Source organism: Podarcis bocagei (genome assembly GCF_964188305.1).
Source record: "Podarcis bocagei genome assembly, chromosome: 14".
Lineage (NCBI taxonomy): Eukaryota > Metazoa > Chordata > Lepidosauria > Squamata > Lacertidae > Podarcis > Podarcis bocagei.
The window spans coordinates 36,564,163-36,579,956 of record NC_138139.1 but is presented as its reverse complement, the minus strand read 5'-3'; the positions used below and the strand labels follow the sequence as shown (position 1 = coordinate 36,579,956).

At 44.7% G+C, this 15,794-nt stretch overlaps 1 protein-coding gene across 2 annotated transcripts; it reads left to right on the top strand.

Annotated features, from left to right (window-relative positions):
• The first annotated feature begins 10,822 nt into the window (after nucleotides 1-10,822).
• Nucleotides 10,823-15,515, top strand: SMIM22 (small integral membrane protein 22). 2 transcript variants are annotated; one of them, XM_081170441.1, is made up of 5 exons: nucleotides 10,823-10,973; nucleotides 11,108-11,188; nucleotides 12,906-13,082; nucleotides 14,589-14,665; nucleotides 15,159-15,515. In XM_081170441.1, exons 3-5 carry the CDS (start codon nucleotides 12,947-12,949, stop codon nucleotides 15,204-15,206), a joined length of 261 nt encoding a protein of 86 aa, XP_081026567.1. In that variant the 5' UTR covers nucleotides 10,823-10,973; nucleotides 11,108-11,188; nucleotides 12,906-12,946; the 3' UTR covers nucleotides 15,207-15,515. The 2 variants fall into 2 exon arrangements, with proteins under 2 accessions (XP_081026567.1, XP_081026568.1); XM_081170442.1 differs by lacking the exon at nucleotides 11,108-11,188 and having other exon boundaries at nucleotides 10,824-10,973.
• Nucleotides 15,516-15,794: the final 279 nt, after the last annotated feature.

Sequence of the window (15,794 nt, the reverse complement as noted above, 5' to 3'; positions counted from 1 at the left end):
TATATGCATTTATACACACACTTAACTCCAGCATGTACATTTTTGTGCGTACTATTTAGCTGGAGAACTGCATTACAAAATTCAGAGCATGAGAATTTTGAAGGAGAGTTATGTTTTGGCTCCCATTGTTGTGGCACCAGAACCAATGACAGGCATAGCCAACTCTTTCTGGGGTTGTTGTTCTCCTCCGTCACCTCCTCTTCCCTGCTGGGTTCTGTAATGGCAACACTGAGACTAAGGAGGAGGCTGAAGCTGACAGGCAGTGCTGCCACCTTCTGGGCTGGAGGTAAATAAGAAGGGGTGGTGGTGGCTGAGGGCAGAATGAGGTTGGTGGGCAATTCACCATTCACTGTAATGGACCTGAAATCCAAAGGTTTTTTTCTTTTTTTTAATTAGGGAAATGTTAAATGCATATTTTTCAAGGGTTGTGTGCAGATTTTTGCATTAGTAGAACTTTTATAAGTCACTTGTATTAAGATGAATAAGGTTTGAAAATTGGATTGTTAAGACTATAAGGCTTTATGGACGTGCATGAATATGTCAATACAATGAAACCAGGAGGGGGAGTGGAGGGAAGTCAATTGAGTTAAGGTTTACAATTTGAATTTCTATATTTGGCTTGTTTTGCTTTGTTATTGTACTATTATTGTTTTGGTTTTTGGTTTTTTTGTCATTTTTGGAAAATTTATAAATTGTTATCAAATAATAATAATAATAATAATAATAATAATAATAATAATAATAATATCACATCCAAAGTAGTGTAAACATCTAACCTGTAAAAAAAGGACACACCTGAACCCACAAATTCATTTGAAGGTTCACATTCCAAGCCACGTGGATTCCTGTCTCTTTCTCCAGTTTCTGGCAGGCCCCCAGGGGGAGGCTTTGGCAGGCAGTTCCTTCGCCCTCTCACCCTGGCCAAGGAAGTGCCACACTTCAGGGAAGCTTGCTGTTGACTTTTGCAATTAGGTGGAAAGCAAATGGGCAGGAGCTGGTTGGAGGCAGCTGGCTCATTAGAAAGGGCTTTGCTTCCCCTACCTATCCTGCATTACAGCAGCACTAATGAGCCCCTCCACTTTCCCCATTCCGCTGAGCTATGACACCCACACTATTTTCACATGGCATCATTTGTGGAATTGGAGCCGCACCAAGCCCAAATGTTTCTCCAATTCGGCAGCATCCAAAGACCTTGCAGATACCAGCCCCCAAACATTTTATTGGTGCTCTCTTTGGGCTTGTTAATATATTCATTTCTATATTTCCCCCCTGAAAAATAACAATTCAGTATTTATTAAATTTCTATCTCCCTCCCCCTCCCAGGAGCTCAGTTCTTTCTTTCTTTCTTTCTTTCTTTCTTTCTTTCTTTCTTTCTTTCTTTCTTTCTTTCTTTCTCTTAATAATTACATTTCTATCCCAAACCAATACAATACTTTTTTTTTGCATTCAGAACATTGGGAAACACTTGAAAACAGTCACATATTATCACCACTAATAATTTCAGGGTTGACAGGATCTTTTAGTCTTCAAATGGCTGGATGAACAGGGATGTTTTAAAATTCCTCCTGAATGTTTCCCTCACAACAGCCCAGTAGGTTCGGCAAAGAGATTGTGGCTAGCTCAAAGGCACCCAGTGGGCTTTGTGGCTCCAAGTCTGTTTTTTAAATGTCTGCGTTGAGACTGGTAGGAGTGGTCTGGGAGGCCAACAATAGGTGGCGCCAGACCCAGCGGTAGGCTGAGCCAACTCATTCTAGTTTTGTCCCTATCCTCCTCCTTCCTCCTGAATTATATAAGAACAACACCGAGACTAAGGATGAGGATGAGGCGGTGCCACCCCCCCTGGGCACACTGCAAGCAAGATGGCAGGCAGGTGGGAGGCTGACTTGGGGCAGAGTGCGGTTGGTCAGGCAGTGCCCCATTCATCACAATCGGACAACTTGTATCTTGAAACTGGGCTTGGACCAGTTTCCTCTGTAAAGTAGGAGACACGGCCACCTTTCATGAGAATAAATACTTAAACTACACTCCCTCTTTGGTTATTTAACTTAAACAGTGGTACCTCGGGTTAAGTACTTAATTCGTTCCAGTGGTCCATTCTTAACCTGAGGTACCACTTTAGCTAATGGGGCCTTCCCCCGCCGCCGGAGCACAATTTCTGTTCGCATCCTGAAGGAAAGTTCTTAACCTGAGGTACTATTTCTGGGTTAGTGGAGTCTGTAACCTGAAGCACCTGTAACCTGAAGCGTATGTAACCCGAGGTACCACTGTAATGCAAGAGACAGGGTCCTGAAGAACAATACTAGTCACTCCTGTGTAGCGAGTGACTGTGTAGCAGTTTCCCCTGGCAAATAGGGGCATTGGCGCATGGTGTGGAGAGAGGGGTGTGGCCTGGAGAGAGAGGGCATGGCTTATAGGGTGGAGGTGTTGCTTAGCAACCCGGCAGAATGGCATGATCTTCCTGAGGTAGCATGCACTTTGATTGACTGTGTAATTCTGAGGGAGTTTTTCCTCTCCCTAAAGTTTAGTTGTTATGTAACAAGGCTGGAATTAAGAAAGACAAAACCTCTCTGCTCTTTTGTCCTCAAATTATGCAGTTTTTGTTTGGTTTGCACAGTTAAGTGTTATCAGGATTTCTTTTCTCTCTGGACTCCGTCAGTGTTATTTAAGTGACTTTGCTAATTCATGGCAGCTGTAACTCCCATGTTGGGCTGCTGCTTTGGCAAAGCTCGCTGTGATCTGGCTGCAACATTCCTCATCACAATCACTTCACAGAAGGTCTCTGAAGCTCTTCCAAGCGCCTTGCCAACATCTGGAGCGCTAATCGGGTCGTGTGTTCCTTCCTGCAGTGCTGAGTTCCATAACGCCTTGACCTCCAGTTGCCTGACTGCATTTGCTGTCACTGTTGTGGTTTTCTGGTGCAGCACCTTGAGGCGTTGTGCTCTTTAATGAGTGTTTTTACCAAGCTGGGCCCAAACTGGGGGTTTGTTTGGCAGCACTCTCCAGATACAGCTACTGAGGAGATTCGTAACTGTGCTGCTGACCAACACTAGGTTAGGAAGCCCACAGAGGTCACTTCTTGAAGAGTTTTGAAAATCAGCATTATAGGTCACCAAAGAAGCAAAGTGCATTGAGAGTCAGGGGAGAGTGTTGTCCCCAAAAAGAAAATAATGGTATATTGCACATTAATGCTCTCACTGTAAACCTGTTTTTCCTTAAATAATTCCTGCTTATTTTGATGGGGTTAACTTTCAAGGAAGCTTGCTTACATGGAATCAGATGATTGGTCCATCTAGCTCAGTATTGTCCCCACAGACTGGCTGTGGCTCTCTAGGATTCTGGGCAAGAGATTTTCCAAGCCCTACCTGGAAATGCAAGGAATTAAACCCAGAACCTGCTCTACTACTGAGCTATATAAGAAGATGCTTTATATGCATACTGTATAACCGACATGTTTTAAGCAAGCCATCTCAGATTTATAGAAGCTTCTGATGCTAGTTCCAGATGTCCCATTTTGGCTCCTGTGCTCTGGCCGTGCCAGAGTGTGGGAGCAAAAGACAGATCCATTCTTCTTCCTCCTTCTAGAAGCAGCACCGGCTAGATTACCACATTACTGCCTGCACGGACTGGCAGCAGCTCTCCAGGGTCTCTCTCATCCCCAACTGGCAATGCCAGGGCTTGAACCTGGCACCTCCTGCGTGCAAGGCAGACATTCTACGACTGAACCACAGTCCTCCTGATTCGGCATGTCAAAATTGCCTTCTTTTCAAGTAGTCCCAGGTGTCCAGCAAGGGGGAAGGCAAGCGGTACCTATGTGTGAGCTACTTGTTTGAAGCGGGGAGTGTTTACCGCCCTCAGTCTCTCCCCTCTGGCGTCACCTATGACCCTAATACTTGAGCGTAATTGCTCTGCCCAGGGATACGTGTCTGTAACTTGCACCAGAGGGGGAACATGGTGTTCTTTCAACATGATTGGCACCGGAGGCCAGAGAGTGAAAGCAACAAGGTACTGGTGAGAGAATTCGCCCGCCGCCCTGAAGACACGCTTTCCATATTGAATGTCCTGCGAGGCTTTTGGAAGCTCTCTTCCAGAGTCTTCAGATCTCGACCTGCCTCAAAGGGCAGAGCGAAGGGGCCCCTGACCCTGACCCTGCTGCTCTTGATACGGCTGAGAGCAAACTGGCTGAGAGCAATTCAGAAGTATTTATTTTTATCCTTGATGCTCTCTTAGCGACGCTTGCCTGGAGCTTCTCAAGGATTGGAAAAAGAGCTCTCTTGAGCAGCTGGGACCCCAAAAGTGTCCGAAATATACTCAGAGCCGAGTGTGGATTTTATGCTCTTTATTCAGCTCATAGTGGTGAGGAGGAATCAAGTTCCCCCAGAATGTCTGCCTTATATACATTATTTACACAATGGGCCCCACGTGATTGGTTAATTCCGGGATTCACCTGTATGCCAATCACGTTTCGGATTCACTTCCACCTGGAGCTGGATTGGGTTGCTCCTGTGGACCAATCAGACTGCTGCATTCTGAATCCTATTGTTCTAGGACCAATCAGACTGCTGCATTCTGGATCCTATTGTTCTAGGACCAATCAGACTGCTGCATTCTGGATCCTATTCAACTCAGTACATAACAGTGTCCCTGCCCCACCGATTGCTTGAGGAGTGAGAGGCTGGCCTCTGCCTGTTTCTGCATGCTAGGTTTCGGCTCCACCTTCACTAAACATTTAAAACAGCACCACACCGCTTTAAACAGGCATGGCTTCCCTGCAACGAATCCTGGGAAACTTAGTTTGTTAAGGGTGCTGAGAGTTGTCAGAGACCCTGCTTCCCCTCACAGAGCTATGCTTCTCTGGGAAGAAGAGGGGTCAATTGTTAAACCACTCAGCTGATGGGTCATAGGAGCCTGCCTTCCTCAAGTGGGGGGCTTCTGTTCAATAGAAACTGCTTCTCCCTCCCGGAGCTGCTCTTTGGCGCTGTCCTGCATGGCTTCAACACAGGAGGGGGAAAGGAGCCCTGTAGGGAGGCTTGAAACAGGAACAGACTTTGGTCTTTCAAAATTCAGCAGCGCCCTGTGCGACGTCAAAATTCGGCACTCCTCACCTCTTGCCTTCCGTTTTTCTCAATTCACTATGTCATAGTTGTGACGCCCTGCAGTGCCCCCTCGGCTCGGCATCCAATGCGGCAGAACTAGTAGCGCTGCTCTAAATCCACCTCTGTTTGCAAAGCCCTTTGCAGCCCTCCCTGTGTTCTCCTTTGCACCTCCGACAGGGTTGTGGGTTCGAGCGCCATGTTGGGCAAATGATACCTGCATTTCAGGGGGTTGGCCTAGATGACCCTCGTGGTCCCTCACAACTCTAAGATTCTATGATTCTATGAAAGGAGAAGTGCATGGGAGCCCTTTCCGATGCTCCTCCTTTCAACCTCAGGTGTTGGGGATTTGGTTTGCATGCAAGAGTACTCTATATATGAAGGGGTGGCTGAATGATCTTAGTCTCTGTGTGCATTGGGGATTAAGAATGATGGAGAATTGTGTCCAAGGAAATGATGGTTGCTGAAACATGTCGTTTAAATGGTGAATGCTGAGTGCATGTCTGAACTCCTGAGCTCAGAATTAAAGTATATTTGTAAGATCTATCTGCAAGTACATACAATATATAATGAGTATATATAATATTCATAAATATGAAGGAGAAAGTGAGTAAAGAGAGCATGAAAATGTTGGAGAGAAAGAAAATGTACCTCAAGTTATCTGTGTGGGCTCTGATATTTAGGTGTGTGGGTTCACTTTCTGTTGTAAATGAGTGAAAAAAGTATCTAAAATAGGAAACAGTAGAATCTAGACAGCCAGGACTCAATTATACAGCTGCAAACAAAACGTTTGCAATGTGTTGTAACATGCAATATATAAATGTGACACTAGATGGCGAGAGTGAGCTACGCAAAATTCAATGTGTTTTTCAAAACCTTTTTTTTAAAAAAAAAGCATTTTCACAGAGTTGTTGTTTTTTTTGTATGTGTGTAGATTCCACACTAGCCTTGTGTTAAAATATGTTGAAAAGAGCAGAAGGCAAGGTGGATGTAGGAAATAGGGTAAAGGGACTTTTGGCCTGATCTGTGATGGACATCCAGTTCCCCACTCTAAAACTCTAAAACATGTCTCTTTCTGCAAGCCTGGGCTCGCCTCTGCCTAAACCACACCATCACATTTGAACCATGTAGCCTTCATGCCTATTGAGCAAGCAATGCAAACCTGTCACCTTTTGAGGTGTCCATCAATCTCCCTAACCATCATTTCAATCACCGCCAGTCCTTGTAAATAAATGCAGCCTCCTCTGTGCCCTGCCAAGATCCATCAGTGCAAAGTGTTCCACGGAGAAGCGCTGAATTAGAAATATCATCCTTCCATCACCTGGCAATAACAATAGAGGCGAGAAGGTACTGTATATAAAGTTCCTGTTCCCTGCTTTCTGAAAAGTAAATGTACTTAATTTGCTAGCAAGATGCGGCCTTGGTGAAAGCCTTTGGATGTGAGCTGTGCAGATTGACTTTTAAAAAAGCAAAACCCTGGAAACAAAGCAATTTTCTGAATTTCAGCCAAAGAGAAATGGCATTGTATTTCCTTCCCACGTGGTGCAGCAGTACAAGTGAGGATTACTTGGATGGCTTTAAAAGAGGATGAGATTCATGGAAGATACGGCTATTACTGCCCTCTCCCCCAGTGTTGTCCTTTGGCAAGTGAGTGGGGCTTAGCCCACAGGGGAGGAGGCATGTCTCCCTTGCTCTCAGTTGCCTGTGCAGCAACTTCCCCTGAGGACATCTGAAATAAGGGCTTCCTTTCCAGCCCTACCTGGAGATGCCCGTGACTGAACCCGGGACATGGAAAGCAGATGTTCTGTTACTGAGCTACGGCCCTTCCTGGAAGCTGCCTTTTACCAAGCCGGAACATCGGTCAATCTAGCTCAGTATTTCACACTGTTGCTGGAAAACACCCTGGGGTTGGAGGAGTGCTCTTGTGTTCAGGTTTCTGCTTCCGGGTTTCCCCACAGGAATCTGGTTGGCCACTGTGAGAACAGGATGCTGGACTGCATGGGCCGTTGGCCTGATCCAGCCGGGCTCATCTTAGGTTCTTATTGCTTGCACTGGCTGGCAGCAGCGCCACGGGGGGCCTTTCCCAGCCCTACTTGTAGATGCTGGGGACTGAAGCTGAGACCAGGTGCTGTACCACTGTAATACATCCTCACCCTTTCCCCTGTCTCCAGGCTCATGTCACTTGCGCCCTCTTTAAGCTGTGTGAAATGGGAGAGGAGGAGTTCTCAACATGGAATGAAACAGCTCTCTCCAGTTCCTGCTCTCACACCCAGGATGCTTTTTGTTACGTACTGAAGTTCTCACCCTGAGCCAGCAGGGGGATACTGTAGATAGTTTTCACTCAGGACCACATATGCAAATAAGGGATTGAAAGTGACGTTCAGTGATTGGATAGTTATAGTTCCAGAAAATTGTTACAGTTACGTTGTACTGGAGCTCTATATAAGCAGGCTGGCTGAACCCTTCAGTTTAGTTCTGTTCTGGCCTGTGAATAAACAAGGGCTGTTTGAAGAATCGCTGTGTCGTCTGATATGTTCACCCACAACTTAACACTTTCCTCGCTTCTCTCCATCAGTTGGGACCGGCCAGGTGTGAAAAAGTAGACACTGAGAAGCCCGCAAGCGGCTCGTCACATTGCCTTGTCTGCTGTCGCATCCAATAAGCCCAGAACTGGTGATTGTGTGCTATGTCCAAAACAGTTGTTTACAATAGGTTTTCTTGCTCTATAAACACCAGGCAAAAAAATATCCTCTCAATATTTAAAAAAAACTTCCTACTCCATCTAAAACAAGGTCTCCACATCATACCATGTCAAGCTCAAAGTGTATTAGTATATAAAGCCCTTAACAGCTTGGGACCAGTAACCTGTGAGATTGCTTTAGCCTGTATGCGCCCACTTGACAGCTTCAGTGTGCAGAAAACTGGCACTGTTACAAGTGCCGAACAATACTTGTTCCATGTTTGTATGAAATTGATATTTTAGTGTGGCAGCTGTCACACTTTGACTCTCTTTGCCTATTGACATCAGGCAGAGGCCTTCTCTGTAGTCTTTTTATCACCTGCTTAAAACATTTTTGTTAGGCAAGCCTATCCAGTCATGTAGAATGTGGACATGTGCTTTAATCTGGTTTTTAACTTAGAGTTGATTTTAATTACTTTTTGAACATTTTAAATGGTTGTTTTTAACTTTTTAAAAACTGGTGATTTCATTGTTTTATTATTTTGTAAACCACATTGAGGTGTGTGGGTTTTTGTTTTTTTACACCAGGATTCTGCACTAGCCCCAGACCTGTTCACTGTCTCTGCTGCTGCACAGCGTTCTGAACAGGTGTGGCCAAATCCCCTCCAGCCCACCTCAGGCTAGCTTTCCGCTTCTCACACTGAGATGTACGGTACCTTTCCTCAACTGCCCAGCATTTATTTCTGTGTTAAGATGGAAGCTCATCCCTTTGGGGACAGGAGAACATCTCTCCAAAAAATAAGGATGTGCAAGATCGGAGCACCGTGGCTTGAATCTTCATATATATATATAATTTTACACCTTCTGATGAAAAGAAAACAACATGGAGCATATCAGCTGAAGAGTTAGAAATGATTGTTAAGAGGAGGAAAAGGAAAATATTTCATAGCTATCTGTGCAAACTCAACACCTCTGTAACACCTGCCAAGACCAGAGAGGGTTTGTATAGGTTGTTAATACGTGTATAGCACTGCTGACATGAATGGACCAAGGTCTCAAAGTCCTAAAGGGAAAAGAAAGAATTCTGACCAACATGGAGTAAGGGCAGAAAGAGGCAAATGCTTTTTCTCTTTCTCATTATATAATACCATTTTTACTTCACGTTTTTCTGGCTCTGGTTTTAGTTAAGCCCCATCTGCATCATGCAAAGAATCTTGGGGACTGCGGTTTCTTAATGATGCTGAGAGTTGTTGGAAGGCCCCTGTTCCTCTCACAGAACTACAATTCCCAGAGATCCTTGGGAGGAGGGATTGACTGTTAAACCACTGTGTGAATTATATCTCTGTGAGGGTAACAGAGGGGTCTCCTAAAAACTGGCAGCATCCTGAACAAGCCATAGTTCACAAGATTATCAGTGGGATGCAATGACTTTTTAAAAGTTATATAATGCTGCTGGTAAATGATATATAATGAAATGAAAATGATGTCTAAAATAACGTTTGTAAAAAAAAACAAACCCAGAAGCCTTTCTTCTGGGAATTATAGGGATAGAACTGCCTAAATTGTATAGAAATTTATTCATGTACGCGACTACAGCGGCAATAATGTTACTTGTCCAAAAATAGAAAGGAGAAGAAGTCCCAGGAAACGAAGAATGGATACAAAAACTTATGGAAATTGTGAAACTTACCAGAAGAATAATAAATCAAGATAACAAGCTTTTTATAAAAGAATGGAAATTTACAGATAAATTGTAAACAGATAAAAACACTGGCAGGATTATTTTAACAATCTGCAGCTATATAAAAGTATATATATAAAGAAGATAAATAAATAAGTTAAGTTAATTTGGATATGCAGAAGATATTAAAAATAAATTTAAGGAAGTACAGAAAGAGGGGGAAGGAAGTCAAGTTCTAAAATGCCAGAATGAATGTAAAATCAGTGAAATGTATATATATGAAAAATATAAATAATTTAAAATAATAATAATAATGCAGCATTAAATGTATAGTACAGATGAGGACTAACTCATACTTAGAGTAGATCCACTGAAATTAATCAGCACATGTTTTGTTTTAGGCCCTATCCATGCTATACATTTAAAACAATATCCTAGTTTAAACAGGCATGGCTTCCCCCAAATGCCCCTTGGAACTGTAATTTGTTCAGGGTCCTGAGAGTTGTTAGGAGACCCCAATTCTCCACAGGGCTACAGCTCTCAGAGTTCCCAGGGAAGACGAGGAATTGGCTTTTAAACCACTCAGGTTGTCAATGTTTGGGCGGCATCCTGAAGTAGGCTATTGCCTGCAAGGTAAATAAAACAACTTCGCCATCTGCTGGACACTCAGGAATTGCATGCATGCATTTTTTATCTCTAGAAAACCAGAAAAGTTTTCTTCTTCCTCATTCATAAGCTCGTAAGAAGAGCCTGCTAGTCCAGCAGCCTATTCTCACAGTAGGCAACCAGATGCCTGTGAGAAAACTGCAAGCAGGATTCGAATACAAGATCACTCTCCTCTCCTGTGGTCTTCAGAAACTGGTATTCAGAAGCATTACTGCATCTGAACCATGGAGGCAGACAGTAGTCATCATGGTTTGTAGCCACTGTTGCCACAGGGCTCTTGAGAATATCAGTCAGTGTTTGAAATTTGCACTTCTTCAGAATTTGCAATGCAATTCCCCAGCCATGCAACATCTGCAAAAGATGCATATATCAGGGTAAAGTGTGAAAAAACTCATGTATTTAGTGAAAGTAAGAAATACATTATACGATCGGAAATTTTGCTCTGTAAAAATGTGCAGATTAGGCAAGACTGTGTGCAAAAAATATGAATATGAAAAGAAATTCACAATAAAATACTGATGAATTTTCATCTGGACTTTTTTTTTAAAAAGCAAACTGATGTGGAAATGTGGAGAATTGAACCTAAGTTTGGAAAAGTTGAAAAACAGAGAGAAACCGGTACTGGCCTATGTGAATTAGGTTGGTTTGCCTTTAAATGCAAACTGATTCTAATTTCTCCCTCATCCCCTACCTAGGCTAGGAGAAGAGGATGTGTTTGCTATTTGTTTGAGCTCAGGTGGCTGCAGTTTAACTACCGGACTGGGCACTTGCTGAAACAGGAACCAGGAAGTGAAAGTGGGTGGCACACCTACTGAAAACCAGGGAACAGCAAAACCTCACGAAGGAATACCTGCAGGTAACAATATATAGTTTTGTCACTTGCCATTTAAGCAGTTGATTTTCTAGGTTTCGTGTTGGTCACTTTGAGGAAGCCACTTCCTAATTTTGTTTTACTTCTCTAAGCCAAGTTAATCTCCTTCCTCTCCTCAGTTTTGTGGGTGGTTCTTGAGACCTGGCAGATCCTAGGAAGGAAAGTAGAACAAGGAAGCATCTGAGAGGGCTGAACAGAAGGTAAGGGGCACAACACTGTGACAGGTGCCAGAGGCTTGGTGATCTGAAGTTGCTTATTTTTTGCTGCACCCTGAAAACTGCAAAAATGAGTGTATGAGAACCATTCTTTTGGCCTGACTGGCAAACCAGCAATTGGCCAGGTAACCAGTATTGGAGTCTGGAATGCTAGCACAATCCAGGCAGGGGCAGCTCCAGGTTTGAGAAATGGGATGTGGGTGGCGCTGTGGTCTAAACCACTGAGCCTCTTGGGCTTGCTGATCGGAAGGTCGGTGGTTCGAATCCCCGCAACAGGGTGAGCTCCCATTGCTGTGTCCCAGCTCCTGCCAGCCTAGCAGTTTGAAAGCACGCCAGTGCAAGTAGATAAATAGGTACTGCTGTGGCAGGAAGGTAAACGATGTTTCCATGCGCTCTGGTTTCCGTCACGGTGTCCCGTTGCTCCAAAAGCAGTTTAGTCATGCTGGTCACATGACCCAGAAAGCTGTCTGTGGACAAACACTGGCTCCCTTGTCCTGAAAGCGAGATGAGTGCTACCCCCCCATAGTCACCTTTGACTGGACTTAACCGTCCAGGGGTCCTTTACCTTTACCTACCAGGCTTGAGTGCAAAGTATCCTCCAGTTGGACTCCTCCTGTGTCTGTGGAGCTGATGGGAGATGCTGTTCAAAATATCTGGAGGGCAGCAATTTGGGGAAGGCTTCTCTCTCCCTCTCCTCCTTGTTCTGATTTATATACCACTTGATTATTTAAAAAAGTGGGGTGTGAGACAAACAAGTAAAAAAGGGAATGTGGTGATACAGAATTTGAATATGTTGAAGCATTTCACATGTCAGCCTTTTCTCATTTTTATTTTTTGTGGGATAAGGGAAGTTCATGGGGGATTTTTTTTTTTGAGTGGGAGGGGTCCTAAATTGTCATCATTTAGGAGCAAGTCCTTCTGTGGGTTGGCCATGGACCTGTGGAATGCTTAAAGGAGGCTTTAAAATATATATATTTTTTCATTGTAAAACAAACTGAACAATTTTTCAGTTTCACTTACCCTTTTGGATCACGCCAAATTTTGCAAGGGGAAATGTGTCTAAAACGCCTGTTTTAGTGGTAATTCATGCAATTAGAATGTGAGGTTTTGTGCATTTTTCATTTTAAAAAGAGGAAATGGGACAGAGTGGACCAAAGACTATAAACACATTCGAAACTGACACGGGTTGGGAATAATCCATCCCAAGTGCAAAAAGGACACAGGGTTCCAATATGTTAGACTGCTAGAAACATAGGAAGCTGACTGATACTGAATTTGACCATTGGTCCATCTATCTCAGTATTGCTTGCGCTGACTGGCAGCAGCTCTCTAGGCTTTAAGGCAGAGGACATTTCCAGTGAAATGTTGAGATGCTGGGGACTGAACTTGGTTGTTCTGTATGCAAATTGCAAAGCATGTGCTCTACCACCTTCCCCCTAAATTAAGTTTCCAGACCTCATTATACTGGTTAAGGTGCCATTTGAAATAGAAGAGTAGGAAGTTACTGTGTCAGACCATAGGTCCATCTAGCTCAGCATTGTGGACACTGACTGGCAGTTGATCTCCAGGGTTTCTGGCAGGGAGTTTCTCCAAGCCCCACCAGGAGATGCTAGGATTGAACCTGGGACCTGTCTGCATGCAAAACAGACGCTGTACCACTGAGCTACATGCCTTCCCTTGTCTTCTTTTTCTCTATCTGCAGATAAAACGGAACATCAGAAAGGAGGTTACAGACGACCAAGAATGGCTTCTTCAGGGAAAGATTTTGGCCAGGAGCTAAGTAATCAGATCCATGATGTACTGACCCGACTGGAAAGCAAGCAGATGTTCCAGACTGCCTGGGACATTGCGGCATTTGTCATTTTCTTTTCTTTCATTGGTAAGTTGGAGGGTGTGGCAGGGAAATGAGAAAAAAACGGTTGCCTTTCACAGCTGATATTGTTTTTTCTCTAGACCCCGAGCCATGTCCCTTGACGATTTGGGCGGATCACTATGGCTCAAGCTGCTTTGGTTGTTGATGCAGAAAATCCGGATGGCCCCATCCCATAGTGGTGCTGTCAGAGCTGCTTCAAGATCCTAGCTCACAGAGGATCACGCTAGCCAGCGGTCATTAAGTAAAAGTCTTTATTGAATTACAGTTTCCATTCTCACGCTGCTGTCTGCAACTCTACGTCTACTAGCTAGATCGGCGAGGCTCCGTCTGAGTCTCCGCCCCGTGCGCACCAACTTAATATCCTAGCCTTGCTCCACCTTTTCCTCCTGACTGTCCTCCTCTGGGTCCCTCTACCCCCCGGGGCTTCTTTCTTCCGGGATTCTTCTGACGCTGACCCGGACCCTTCTGCCTCCTTGCGCCGGGCTTTAGGACCTGGTTCCCTTTCGGGGCTGCTCACTGCGCCGCCTTCCTCTGCATTTGAACTTGGCGCGCGCGCCCACCCTTCCACTTTCCTCTTAACCGTTTCTTCGCTCCCCGATGGAGGTGTGGCCACTCCTGACTCCTGCCCTCCCTCCTGTGGTGAGCTGCCAGCGCTTCCCCCCTGGCTCCTTTCCTCTTCCCTGCTTCCTGGCGGTGACGCTGGTCCCGATTTCCAGCTGCTCCCCCCTGAGTCTCCTCTGGCTCTATCTTCCTGGGGTGCCTCTCTAGATTCCCCCCTTGCCCTGGCCACTGGTGCTCCTTTCTGTGAATCCTCTGATTCACTGGAAAGACTGGGAGATCTCGGGTCGTCGTCATCACTCATCCTTTCCTCTGTCTCCTCCCCTTCGCTCTCTGTTTCCTCCCTTGCCCGTGCCTCTGCACCTAAACCCCTGACAGGTGCAAAAAATATAGATTATATATTGGAAGAAACTGAATTTTAAATAACAAAAGCAGCCTTGCTGAAGCTAAGCAGGTCAGGGTTTAAGCAGTGCCTGGAGCTGGGAGCCTACTCAATGTCTCTTTAAGCTCCATGAAAGGTGGGATATACATTACTAAAGTTGTCTCCACTGAACTATTTAACAGTACCGTAAAATGTGTGTCCTAGGACAGGCTACAGCTCTTCTTTGTGGGCTGGCCCCACTTTTCTAGACAAGGAACTCAGAAACTGATGCATCCAAGCTTTTCTATCACCTTTACTGAGACAGACCAGCTCCCTTTTGACTCTTCCTCAAATTATCTAGTGGCAGCCGTTCTATCAGGCTGCTCTCATCTCAGTTGGTCATTATAACTTTTAAGAACTGGTGCCTGAGCTTTCCCCCTCGCTCCTCCCCTCTTTTTCCTCAAGTGCCATGTATTTTAGATTGCGAGCCAGACAACAGGGGCAGATGATCTTTGTGAGCTACACCAGCAGCCTATTTTGGCTGAAGAGCATGGAAGAAAACACTTTAAACAACAATTCTTTCTGTCTTCCAGGTGTGGTTCTCTTCATGGCCCTCATTGTTCTTATCCGCTGCTTTTGCTGTTGCTGTGATTGCGATTCATATGAGAAGGTGAACGTTTTCTGGTATTATATGCCCACATCTAGAGCAGGGATCCTCAATTTTTGGGGGGGACCTGGGAGCACATTTGGAAATCTAATTAATTATCATGGACACCACAATAAACCAATTTCAGAGAGGAAAACCTGGTGATGCTCATAACCCCCCCCAAAAAAACCCCCTACACCCCTTGAAACAAATGAAGAGGTGAAAGAGGCAATATTTCCCCCAAAAAACAGGTATCTCCCCCCAAACTCATTTTTTTTTAAAAAAAAATCTCGTTTTTAAAAAATGAGCAGGGGAGCATATGAGGTCATCATGATCTTGGGATGTGAGAAAAGGGTAATACGGCATTAACAGATCACTTGGGCTAGAAGCAGATCCGGGCTCAAATACACAGCATAGCACTGTAGGCTGCATTCGCACAAACAGGGACAATGTGCATTCCACACCCTTGCCATGGTTTACTGCTTGAGATTCTAAAACCTTGCTTTCCTGTACACAGGTCCCCAGAAAAAAGGCTGGCATTGTTAACCCGGGCATGGAGCTGTAGTTTTGCCATGACTGATCACCTAAGCAACCAGGAAAAGGACCAAATGTTTGTGCTTTTACGGGATTTTCTCAACTGCACTGGCATTAACTGTAAATTGGACCTTGCCTGGGCAGGCATGTAGGCCAGACGCACCGTGACAATATTTAGCCCAGATCTGATTGCATATTAAACTGAATAAACCCATTCCCTACGGTTCGGTATCTTCTGCTTTTTGATCACTGGAGAGAAGATCACAAGGCAGCAAACTCCTCTCCCAGTTGGTTTTTTAAGCCATCTAGTTTGTGTTTCATTAAAGGAGGGGCAGATCAAGATCGGCTACTTGGGGTTTCTGGCTGACACACATAAAGCCATAGTAGAAAAGGGATAACTCTCAACAACCATCACAGGGAATGGGTCAATGCTCTTTTCTTGTGTAGATCAAGATGCTGCATACTAATGGCAGATCTGCTGTTTCCTCTCCACCCCCTGCCCCCCCCTATACTATTTCTCACCCACGAATACTTTGGCCAACTGAGAAACCTACACTTCATGTGTCTAGAGAAATGTGCTCTAGTCCACAAAAGATTACACCACAATTACATCGGTTAG